General features: G+C 38.4%; 1 protein-coding gene across 1 annotated transcript in view; it reads right to left on the bottom strand.

Moving 5' to 3' along the window:
• Positions 1-12,972, bottom strand: part of LOC144214730 (CUB and sushi domain-containing protein 3-like) — a 170,253-nt gene that overhangs the window by 80,791 nt on the left and 76,490 nt on the right. Inside the window, exon 5 of the mRNA XM_077743354.1 lies at positions 7,311-7,518. Coding sequence (XP_077599480.1) covers positions 7,311-7,518 — 208 coding nt within the window. The remainder of the gene's footprint in view (positions 1-7,310; positions 7,519-12,972) is intronic.

Below are 12,972 nucleotides of genomic sequence, written 5' to 3' on the forward strand. Positions count from 1 at the left end.
TCGAAGACTGTGCATTTTTTAAGCCCCTTAATATTAAAAACAGGGAATTAAAGCATAAATCTATAGCGCGGGGGGTGAAGATGAATGAAGCTTGGCAAGCAAGAAGCAAAGCTATCTGAAACTCAGCTAAATAAAGTTAAGTTAATCAATGAAGCGCAGCTTATTGGAAACAAGGCAGAGAAGTTAAGCTCCAAGTACTGTTTATTTTTTATTTTTTATTGACCACTTGTTTTATTGTGTGATCTTTTGAGACACCCTCAAGTTAGCAAAATGGCGCAGCCAGACAACCAAACAAAGGCAGACCTTAAGTGGAGTCTTCATTTCTGCCAGGAGGACAAAAGCGTTATTAAATCATTAATCTGCACTCATGGCTTGCATTTGCAAAGACGCATTCGCCTTAGCTACGGCGGCGGCGGGGTATTAAAACACTTTGGGGCCGTCGCAGAAGACAAGATAAGTAGCGTTTCATAAAGCGGAGGTGGACTACATTTGGACACCACGTAGTTTCAAACAAAACTTCTATACATTAATAAAAGAAAAGAACATCGTACACGCCATTGTTTCGCAACTTGTGAGATGAGAACTCAAACACTGTGAGAGGGACTAATTCAGTAGTTGAAAACAAGGTGAACGGGAAAGTGGAATAACAGAAAATAAGTGAAGTTGAAGCTTTTTGAAACTAATCTTGCCTAATAAAAGAACAACCTGATGTAAAGACACTAGTATTTCAATGCAGGGATGAAAATTAACTCATGAAAAATGAGTTTTAGGGCATTTTTAGTTCATTTTATGTTCTAAAAAGGAGAAGTAGAAAAAACGTGGTTGCTTTACCAAGTCTAAGTGGACTTTAAATGTCTTTGTGGTTGGCCAAAGATCAATAAACTGTTTTTTTTCCTCAATGTTATACACAGTTAAGTGGCCCAAGTCGTTCTAATAATCACATTTAAATAATTACAAAACGTCAAATGGAGTTTTGCCGATGGTGGTTTTATCTGGTACTCACATATCCATATATAAAATATAGTATGTATGAAAATTGAGAATAAACGAATAGGAATAACTTAAATATAGCACAGCTAAGAGGCATTTTAAGATGATAGAATTCATGAAATTAGCATTTTAAGTGACAGAAACTATAAGCTATCCTGCCAACGTAGTAGTTGCTTTCCCTAAGTCTAAAAATCAGGTTATAACTCGATTCCTTCAATTTGTCAGCTGAACATTATGATCAAATTTAACTAATTACCAAAAGTCAAATGAAAATATACTTTGTATATTATGCCCTCAAATATACACAGAAAAAAATAAGAATAAACGGACTGGGAGACTTTAAATGTAACACAGTTAAAGTCATTTTTAGATGGGTAAAAAAAAAACAACCTAAAATTTGCATTGGAGGCGACAGAAAGTAAAATCCATCCTTGCAGGTCACACTAACTTTACCAGGGACTCACCTGGCTAGCGGCGAGTCCCCCCAAAAAAATCTGCACGGGTCTACCAATTTACATCCCATTTGACCAAAGAAAAATATTTTTAAAAATCCAAGCTCATGCATTTAAAAAACCTTCTCGCTGTGAAGTTTTTGAAGGTTATTTTTCCAACTACAAATATAACCTGAACTGGTTTACACAGTTAGTTCCGAATCATGTTTTCCCAAAAAAATGTCTTCCTTTACCTATCAGTCATTAAAGCAAAAATCCCCTCTGCACTACCGAACAACAGCCAGACTACATGCGACACGTGTATCACGTGTGATTTCACTGTGCGAACACTCATTAGGTAGTAGGGGGAATGCTATTTAATCAGGCAATCTGTCTTAATAGCACTCTCTAATTAAGACAGGTGGGATCCACTATGCCTCCACACACACACACACACACACACACACACACACACACACACACACACACATAGAAGTGTACACAATGTGTGGAAGGATGCCGCAGGGCTGGATGGAGTCTGGGTGGAATCATCATCAATCAGTTTTCAGAGACACCAGACTATTGTGTACGTGTGTACGTGTGTACGTGTGTGTGTGTGTGTGTGTGTGTGTGTGTGTGTGTGTGTGTGTGTGTGTGTGTGTGTGTGTGTGTGTGTGTGTGTGTGTGTGTGTGTGTGTGTGTGTGAGAGAGTGTATGTCTTGCCATCAATCTCAAGTGGGCAGAGGGTAATCAGCGCTCACAGCGGGACCTGGGCTCACACCAGAAGACCCCCGTTATCTCATCTGAATGCATCTCCCCCGACCGTCTCGCCTCATCTGGCTGATGACGTAAAATAATAGCGCTGGCGAGATTTTAACAAGAATTGATAACAATGCTGATATATAAATAGTTAGGAGTGTTAAGCCAGTTTACACTTGAATTATGGCTAGTTCAGTTGTCTTTAACTTGTTGGAAATCTAAAAAGACTCAATGCATGATGTACTATGTGTATGTATATACGTTCTTATATGTATATGTATGTATATGTATATATTTCAGCAACACAGTTATTTATTCATGTTTTTAACTTATTACCTATCTATTTATGTCTACAATGTCTTTTTCTGTGTCTGTATTCACACCCTTTTGCTAGCATGACAACAAAATTCCACAAATAAGGGATAAATAAAAGTTATCCAATCCAAATAAGGGGACACTATTTGCATTTTGTCGGTGGGATTAAAAAAATAATCTTATTCCCTAAACTCGTTATTTTTGGCCCTATTTTGTATTGCATTGCTTGGAGTTGATAAAAAAAAATACACAACTAATTTATTCAAACTGGGAGGACTGGATGTGAATGCTGGTCTTTTAAAGCCTTTGATGGCATAAATGTATCAATTATTCCTGGACCCGTTATTAAAATATTTAGCAAAAAACCTAAAGGTAGAAGTGATGTTAGTTCTCATGGGGCCAAGAAATGTAGTTTTGTTTATTCGTGTTTAATTACTGCATGGAATAATTATTCCAGTGAGACGTGCAAAAGAAACGCATTTAAAGTATTTTGGCAAGACAGCAAGGCGAATTCAAATACATATTTTGTTTCTACTTTATCTCCCATTGCAGTTTTTGCAGAAACTGATGTGCTGAAATCACAACATCAGTTGTTCTTTTTAAACTGTTTATCTAATAACATAGTTTTGCAGTCTTAACAGTTCATTTTAGGTAAGTGGACTGTCACTTCACCCAAAAAAAGCGCATCTACTACACATTTTTATTCAGCTGTTTGAGGACACTTCATTTAAAATAGGCTATAAAAAAATACCAAAACTTCTTTTGTATGAGTGACCTATTTTGTTTTCTTTCTCCATGCAAAAACAATCAAATTAGCATACACTAATCTAATTATACAGCTGACTTTGAGTCTTCTGTTTTTTTATTTATTTTTTTGGATGAAGCAATTTGATTAAGATGTTTTGAAGCATATCAGAAGCCGATTCATTTTAATGCACCATTTCAAAACAATTAAGCATAACAGGTATTCATGTGCATGTTAGCCTATAGGCAAAATGTCAAACGCTTCCAACGGCTGCTTCATGTTTACACCAATTTCCAGATTAATAGCGGATCCCGGAAGACAGTAGCCCTAGTGGAATTCAGGCCCATATATGCAGCCTTTCTGTACCCAATTTCACACGTGCTAATCCTGTACAGAAGCTACATTCAAGTCACATGGCGACGGATTAACACTTAATTGCTTACACGCTTGTAATCTAATTGCGGTATTCTCCGGGTTCTATGTTTGATGACTTTCTTGCCGGCTCATGTGTCCTTTTTTGCCTAGAGCTCGATCCCAGGGGATCCAATTGGGCGCTTCTTCTTCTTCTTCCCCATTGAATCACCTCCCACATTACTGCATAACGCTTTCTCCGATTACCCTCCCAACAAGGCAGAAGGTGAGTTGGGTAAACGTGAAGGTCGACAGGAGTCCCGAACTGGGGTAAATGGTCTCAGTCTCTGCCTGTTTACAATGATTTGGCCAATAGCCTGCTAATAGATTCCCAAGAGACTTCCGATTGGCTGATCTGTTCCACAGTGAAGTCCATTTTGGGGGGTTAGAGGAGAATATAAAGTGACTTCTGTGCCAGTTCCTTGGTTAAAAAAAAGGAGTGCAAGGTACACCTACGAGTCCTGAAAATGGCACAATCGATTGGCTTTATTAAATTTGGCATGCTTTTCCTTTGCTTGCCACCAAAATTACATGCTCAAAGGGGTTTACATCAGGGGATTAACTTGACCTAATAATTGTATTGTTTGTCTATTTCCACCCAGAGTCAGAATTCCACCATAACTTTCAGTCTATGAGTCACAACAGAGTATAATTGGCACTTGCCAAAGAATACATAATGAAGTTAAAGTATAAGTCACACTATTAGGAGGGCATTTTTTAAATTTTATCATAAACCAAGAACACCCAACTGTTAACATTTTTCAGACAACTAACCCAAAAAACAACAATATAAAAGAGAAAAAACTTGACTATGTATTAGTCAGAGGCCCAACCAAACTATAAAAGTGTGACTTAGTCCGAAAAATACAGTACATAACGCAAAACAAGTCCAACATATCCCACACAACTTTCCAGTTTAGTACTTTACAACAACCACTGCATGAGCCCGTCTCCCGCCAGCCACCATAAATTCAACTTCCCGATGCCTAACGCCACATCACTATACGACTCTCGCTTCACTGACAACCTGTCACTGCTCATTTCTAGGGATGTTAATAACAAATCTTTCCCAAAAAAATATTTAAAAAAAAAAACCACGATCAGTGCTTGACATGTGGCGAGACAGCAACGTCAAGAAAGGTGATGGGCTGTCAAGTAGTCACGCATAAAGATCACTAAACAGCGGGCTACTTCCTGGCAGATAACGCACTTTCAAGGGCAACTGATTGCGGAACAACAAAATGCAACACTTGCATTTGTGTATGTGTTTGTGTGTAATGTTAGACTCGGATTACAGGCACTTAGCTCATATTGATATACTCCTCTCGCAGGCATGAGTACCCCCTCACTGCATACTGATTAGACAAGCATGAGAGGGAGGCTGCCAGATCAAGTGTGTGGTTGTAAATAGGCCGTTTGTGTGTGCAAAAGACTGTTGTTCCCCCGATAAACACCTAACCTTGCATTCACGTTACTAGTGTCGGTGGCTATTAACTGCGCCTGTTAATTGGTGATGGAAATTGAGCATTTTAGCTTCTGCATTTTACTTCCTCCACAATTCGCTAGTTGAAATCGGTGAACAAGCAGCTTAGCGTTTGAAGTGACCCAGTTAGGAGAAAAACCATGACGACAACAATAAGGTTGTGTGTGTAAGTAAGGCCTTGATTTTGTTTTTTTAAATATAAAACCACATTTTATTTTTTTTGTCTGATCATGTACTCTTTTTTATGTTTCTGTTGTGAATTTAAATGAGTTCATTTAATATTAGACATCTATATTACTTGGAATTGGATTTAATTTTAGACATTTCAAAAGCAATAGACATTTAACAGTGTTAATATGAGCCAATGATTTAATGACTAAATTATGAAGTTGTTTGGGTATACTAAAAGAATATTTCTGCAGTTCAAAGTTGTGTATTGATACTGTAAACTTGGTTTAGATATTTTAATAAGCGGGGACAAGTGATGAATGTTAAAGGAATGCAGAAGAAAACCAATAAAAATTGATTTTTTTTTTACTTTTTTGGAGGAAAACAACATAATTTTCTCATGATTTAGCCTGACCCATTTGTAAAGTATTTTGTCTGTAGTTCAATGTTTGGTAACAGATGGACAATGACAGAAAAGACAATGACATGATGCCCACATCTGCTTGCATGCCTACTATACATGAATTATGAAGTAGCTGAAATAAAAGTACACAAGGTTTACCCACTAACTTTCCCACTTAAAATAAACATGACCCACCTCTTAAATAAAAATGCTAAATGGGTTAGAACTTTTAGTTTCAGCAAAACAGCAGAACTGGTCAAATAATACACAGATTTGCTAATGACTTATGGCACCAAGTTCTTAACTACACATTGCCAATGAGTTCTTGGTTTAAGAGATGGTTGGCTAGTAGAGTAGAATGTCTATACACAATGTATTGTATATTGTTTTGTTCTCCAGGGAATGCATATCTGATTAGTTTTATGCTGTCTCCCTCAACGTAAGCAATATGGTCTATCTGAGAATTAACAGAAATATTTCAATGGCCTAAAAAAAATCCGGATTCAGGTCAGAATATAAAAAAGTACACAGTACAAAGCTTATTTCATGCTAAACCGAAGACTCATGCACTACTTTCCCGATATATCTCCAGGGAGACCTTGTTAGTTTACTCCCTTTCCAAAAAAAAATCTTACATCTCAAAGGAGCCCCCCCATGTGGGATTGGGTTGAAGAGTTCATATTTGCAAAATAAATGCAAAGGGGGATTACGGGTCTGCCCCGGAGTCCATTCCGCAAGATGGCTGTACACTTTGACACATAGTTGCCATGACTCATTTTCCATTGGGAAACCAATGTTTTGGAATGGTAGATTGAGTCTGTTAGAAGGCTAATATTGTGTAAATAGCTGCAAGCTGGGTGTCAAGAGGTTGTTATGGTATATTTTGTAAATATTACAGCTATTTTATTCCAATAGGCCACCTCAATATGCAATTTTCAGTGCATTTCAATATTACATAAAGTGAAGAGGTACTTGTACAATCAATCACTCCCTATACTGCTCTTTAATCCCTCCATATTCCCAGTATTGTGCTGAAATTTTAGGGTATTTGTGGGTCTACTTTTCTTAGTTGGCCTTCCAACCCCGCTTCTATCAAATTATATAAGTAATTCGACCCTTTTATGACTGAAATTAAGAAGAGCGTGTGACACGTTTGCAGCTCATTAGAAATAGTGCACAGGTCGATAAAGCATTAAACATAAATGCAAGTCATTACACCCTTGTCATTTGTAATTAAAAGGTGGAGGCAAATGGTTTTGAACATTTTAAAGTAAAATATGTGAGGCGATTCATCACAGCATATGTCAAGTCCTCTGTCATTAAATTTAGGGTGTCTACTGTAATTATTTTGTTCTCATACCTGTCAAGCTACCCTAGCTGTAGGTAATCTTACAAATAGTGATCGATAATCAATGTTTGTAACCGATATTACTTTGCACTAAAAGTGAAAAAATATAATAACGCAAGCCCTGAACTTCATAGACAACCAAGTGCTTAAATTTGCGTCCAAATATCAACCCCGATCATCAGCCCAACCAATAAAAAGTCCATTACTACTGTAAACATTTATACTGAGTACACTTCATAACAGTAAATGTCACTCACCAGATGGTTGGGGGTTCAGAACCTTCCACTTCCAGATAATCATACTTCTCCTCAGTGTGGAAGTCTGTAAAGACGACAGAGATGGTGTCTCCGGGTTCGGCCAATAGGATCCAAGTACAGTCGGCCTGGTTACCATAGTTGCCGGGGTAACCGGGACTGGTCACCACCCCACTGCCGCCCCGCACAGTGCCCCCACATGTGTCCTCAGCTGTCAATCAAATCAGAGTAACAAATAGAAAAACCTGGGTTAGGGAGAGGAGGAGGGATTGAAGGGCGGACTGTTTTTTTTCTTTTTTTTTGTTTTTTTTTGGAAGGGTGGGTCAATTCAAGGAAAAAAATGGAATGGAAAACTGATTTCCACTACACCAAGCAGGCAAGCCAGCCCGACGCCCCATCTTCTCTCTCCCAATATGAACTTGGCTCTTTGTCATTTTTACGTTTCATGGCGGGGTTGCCAATTGCTGTTAATGATCACTTTGTCAAAGAAAACTTTATAATTTTGGCCATCATAAGTATTGGGGGGGAAGATTAGGGGAGTTGGGCTGCATTTCTTACGGTTGAAACCCAATACCATTTTACTCTCTCTCTCACTCTCTCTCTCTCATTTGACTTTTGACAAATACTGCAAATATTGATTGATTTGCTGCGTAACAGATAAAGACACATGGATTGGCGCTGTGCACGGCATAAATTATAAAGATAATTTATACAGAAGACGGAGTGGGGGGGAGAAACATTTGACGACATTGGACCTTTTTTTATCTCCACTGGGACATCAATTGTTCAATGTTAGCAATTTTTGCCAAAATTGATCTCCCAGTGGAAAAAAGATGCAATGTAAACAACATTTTCAACTAGAAATATAAATTATATCAGAATAATTTATAAGAATACAGTACATTAAAAGGAGGCAGTTCTGGTAGACAACAGACACAGACACCAGAAAACGTAATTTTGACATTTACTGGACGAAACAAATGCCAAACTGTAATTTATCATTGATACAATGACAGTAAGGCACAACCCTTGCTAGCTGCCCAGAGGGAAGAGGGCGACAGTGCCCAAACTACTTCCTCACCAAGCGAAATACAAACAGATCTGACGTACACACACACACACAGCTGACAGGAAATACAACACAGAAGAAGCCAGGAATAGACGCAAAGATCACACTGGCAGTTGAGAAAAAAAATGGATGCAAGGAAGGACAAATAAAACAGAAGGATTCAAAACGTTAGGTTCTCATCTGTGGACTTGCAGCAATCCAATCTAAAATATACTAGATAATGTTGGTGAATGCATTGTTCAGGAGAGAAACTGTAACCTTGTTGCCTACCAACAAGTCATAATTAATACATTTTGAAAACAACAATAAGGAATGCAAGCTTTTGGTGTATATTTGCTCAAAGGATCCGTGCAAGGAAAGGCTTTTTCTTCATCTGATTTTCCTCAAAATATTTTGGGATATTCAGTGAAACTATACATACACTGTCACATATTGTTGGTAGTATAATCATTGCTATTTTGGTTAACAATGTACTACCTATAAAAGTGCATTGTTTTGTTATAGGTGAAAAGGTCAGGCTATTATTTGAATTCCTGATTGAGACAGGACAGCCATTTTTAACAACCCCACAGTACGTGTTGATGTCAAATCTTCTTAAAGACAACTTTAAATTGTAGACTTTTGTAAGGTGCTTTCACACTTTGCGGTAGCAAGTTACTTAGAATAGCTATAAGTCAGCGGGAAGGCAACCTCACATTTAGAAGAAGGTGAGAAAAGTGTCTGACACTAGCATCGACTCCTGTGGTGTTCTGTGTGGACATACAGTCGGAAGAAAACCTCCCCCATCGGTATTGGAATGTTTGTAGTATCACATACAGTACAGAGAGAGTACATGGACCAGAAGGAGTTAATCCATCACAAGTCATTTTCCCCTCTGTGCCGTCGCTCTTTGGGAATGTAGTCGTGGTATTGTGCACGGCAACATGGGGGAGGCTGAATTCATGTTACAAGCAATGACCCACAAGATGGTGGCTTGTTCGTGTGAATGCGTGTCGTTTCGCATCACATCAGCAGGCTACACTCTTGCCCTTTTCTTTACCTTTTCCTGCAGTCATACCAGATCTGCACCCCGCTAACATCTGAACTTAGCGTTTGGCCTTAAAATATCGGATGAAAGCAATAGATCGGGGGCAACATTGTAGGGCGAGTACATTTCAGATGTTGTTTGAAGCACTGGGCGTTCTGTTTCGTTCACCTTAGATAGTACTTCAGTAGTAAGTGCTCTTAGTCTTAAACTAGTTCTTCTTGTGACGACAATTGAAGTCAGATGCATGGTTACGCGTAATATTTTTTTAAAAAGGGCAATAACTGAGATCTCAGCAAACTGATTTCCCTATGTACTGACAGAATCAGGTTCTTCTGATTGTCTTCTGTTTATCGTCCATTTTATCCACATCATTTTCATTTTCTTTTCCAATTCCAGTTCCGCCAAGAATCATTACAATACACGAGTCACTCCCAGCTCAACATAATCCTATGCTCAATTAACAACAATAAATTCCAGCAGAAATCTCCTCTCAGGTGTTTATTTCCAGTCATAGCCACACTCTCAGTATCGAGTGCTATGATCCCTACGTCTTAGCCTGCTTATCCTCTCATGCCTTTACCATAACCCTCCATGCTGCGCTGTCATCAATATCCTAGTCATCAGAGTATTCCTTGATTATCCCAGCTCTGTCTTTCCGCATACTTCCTGGAGATCTGCACTTCTTACTGATGATTGCTTTTAATACATTTTCTTTCCTTTTTTTTTACTGCTATAACTCCCACTCTCGTTTGCGTCACTCCCACAGTGCAATCCGTACTGCCGATCCCCCAGCACACATATTCCCCAAAACACAGCGGCTTCAATCAGCCGTTGTCAGCGTGAAGGGATTACTGCCCGTCTACATCATCTGCTTTTATTCCTCCCTTTCCCGGACTTTAGGCTGCATTCATCCTCACCCTGACTAGTACTTTCTTATCTACATCCACACAGCCATCCATCAACCTCTCCATTCATTGTGTGTGTGGTACTGCTCCATGTATAGCCATCAGTCTTTCTCGAGAGGTGGCGCTCGCATCGCGGTGTATCCGCTGTGAATAATTAAATGGCTACGATATGTGCATGACAACTGTGCAATGATTTTCTCCATATCTGTCAATCTTGGTGCTTTACTTGATATAAATGCTAATTAATTAGTCACCCCTACAAAGTCTGTAGTCCATAAACGACAAAATGATCAACTTTAACTTCCTTTATTTTCAATAATAGTAAAAAATAAGTCCTGCAATATTGGGCTTCCTAATTCCCTGAAAAGACGTCTGCCTGACTTCCTCCCTTCGGGGGGAATCGGTTTCCAGTTGGACTGATACCGAGTGAGGAACCTGATGCCATCTGACACCATCTGGCTGACTACCCCCACCTACTAATCACCCCTCTAAAAATCCCAGTATGTCATGGCCATAAAATAACTACACGGTGTAACATGTTCGGTTCAAATGGATCAAAGACGATATTAATTTTCAATTATAACAGCTATCCTTTGTATTCCCACAACAAAGCCTAATGGATACACAAAAAATAAATGTATTTTAAAGATTCATCTAGTTTTAAAGGGCAAACCTACTATTGGAAGGGTTAGCCATCAAACCCAAATTTTTACCACAATTCCTGATGCATATTTTCTTGGCAAACTATGTGAGTTATTTTATCAAGAACTCTACATAATCCTAAAAGTTCTAATTCAATTTTGGACCGTATCGCCTACCAATAAAACAGGCTTCCTTTCTACGTGACCGGACGTTTGGTTGCCGGACGTTTGGTCACTGGTCTTTTGTTCGCCGGTCAAATGTACTTAAATATTAAACGATACTTAGATATTAAACTCTCTCTCTTAGATATTAAAATCTACCTCATGAATATAATTTTGAGAGCTGGTTTCAACAGTAAACTCTCTGTCAGCATTTGACCGGTGACCAAAAGACCCGTGACCAAAAGACCCGTGACCAAAAGACCCGTGACCAAAAGACCGGCGACCAAATGTCCAAGCACTCCTTTCTATAATGCTCATCTATTGCCAGGTGTCCACTGTTGTTTGAAGCCAGGTGACATTTACAAATAACAATTTCATTTAACTTGACCAGAGTCTTTTATTACCAGTCAGTGTTTTATTTTTGAACACGTTGAATCGTGTGAAGAAACCCTGGCAACTGCCCTCCCTCATTCGCCACCTCTATATATCATCAGTAAAAAAGTGACAGCATAGCAGTCACGCTGGCCCATAAACAGAGTCGGCACGATGACCTTCAGTGCCGCCCACCATCTGTCCACATATCAAAGAGCAGCTGCTGTCTGCCACTCAACAAACTTGCCCGACATTTAGCCCAATTAGGGCATACGAACGATGGAACGCTCCATCATACGGAAGAGCCACGTGACGACATCCATGATGGATGGCGTTTTTAATTCTGACTCCATAAACGTTTGACCCCTGATTAAATTCAATTTCCGAGTCGGATAGAATCCGGATGTCATTACACGGAGACCATTGGCTGTTACAAACGAACAAAGTGTTCTTCTTTAGCGGTAGACATTTTTAAGTCCAGAGTAAGGCCATCCCAAACATTTTATGTGACAACTGATGTGCGATTTTGAAAGTGTTCTCTAGAAAAATAAAACAGGGTCGTGATTAACACCTTCCAGCGAGACACAATCGAGCCGGCATGTTCTCTCGACTAAGCGATCCGATGAGAGTGATTGCGGGAGAAAAATCTATCATTTGGCCAGCGTCTCCGAGCTTTATTTCTCTCTGCGTCGTTGAGCCAATACCATCCCTACTGTTTTGGAAATGATCTCAGCCAAGAAGAACGATAGCGAAGCGGTGCATGAGTTAAGGGTAAACAAAGCAATAGAGACAAGAAAGATGGCGTCGGTTAAACTCCCGAGGGCCATGGCGATAAATTAATCAAGTCCGACCCTGTTTTCTTATTTGGGTGTTGAACTGAGTTTCTAAGAAAAAAAAAATCAAGCGACAAACCCCTGAAGTTGGGATTTAATGTCGACATTGCTCATTCTATTACATAAATTTGTCTATGTTTATTTGCAGGTTAATTGGTGAGTGCAAAAATGTCAAAACACTCGAAGAATAAGAAACCCTTAGACGGGATTTGATTTGATTTATAAAAAAATTAAAACATAATTGAATATAGCAAGAACTAAGATCAATTATCGTTATTTTTGTAGTGCTGATCTAATAAGAAAGCAGAGGAAATTAAAATGTACTTAAATTGGACTTGTTTTTAGTCTATTAATTAATTTAATGAGCTTTTTTTAATTAAATACTTGTTAAAAAGGTCAGTGGTTATTTTTGACTATTTGAATTAGTGTTTCATGTTCATTTTTATTTGTTTATATTTTTAATTGAGTATATTTTTTATTTGCTTCTGGTATAAATTTGATTAGATGTTTTTAATTATAATTCGAACTATACAATTATTGCATATAAATCTTAACGACTACTAATATTAAGATAAATAAGGATTAAATGTTAATCAATTTTATTTATTTCATAAAATGTGTAAAACACTGCATTTGTTAGTATGACAAATAAAGTT

The sequence above is a fragment of the Stigmatopora nigra genome, chromosome 21 (genome assembly GCF_051989575.1).
Source record: "Stigmatopora nigra isolate UIUO_SnigA chromosome 21, RoL_Snig_1.1, whole genome shotgun sequence".
NCBI classification, from domain to species: Eukaryota; Metazoa; Chordata; class Actinopteri; order Syngnathiformes; family Syngnathidae; genus Stigmatopora; species Stigmatopora nigra.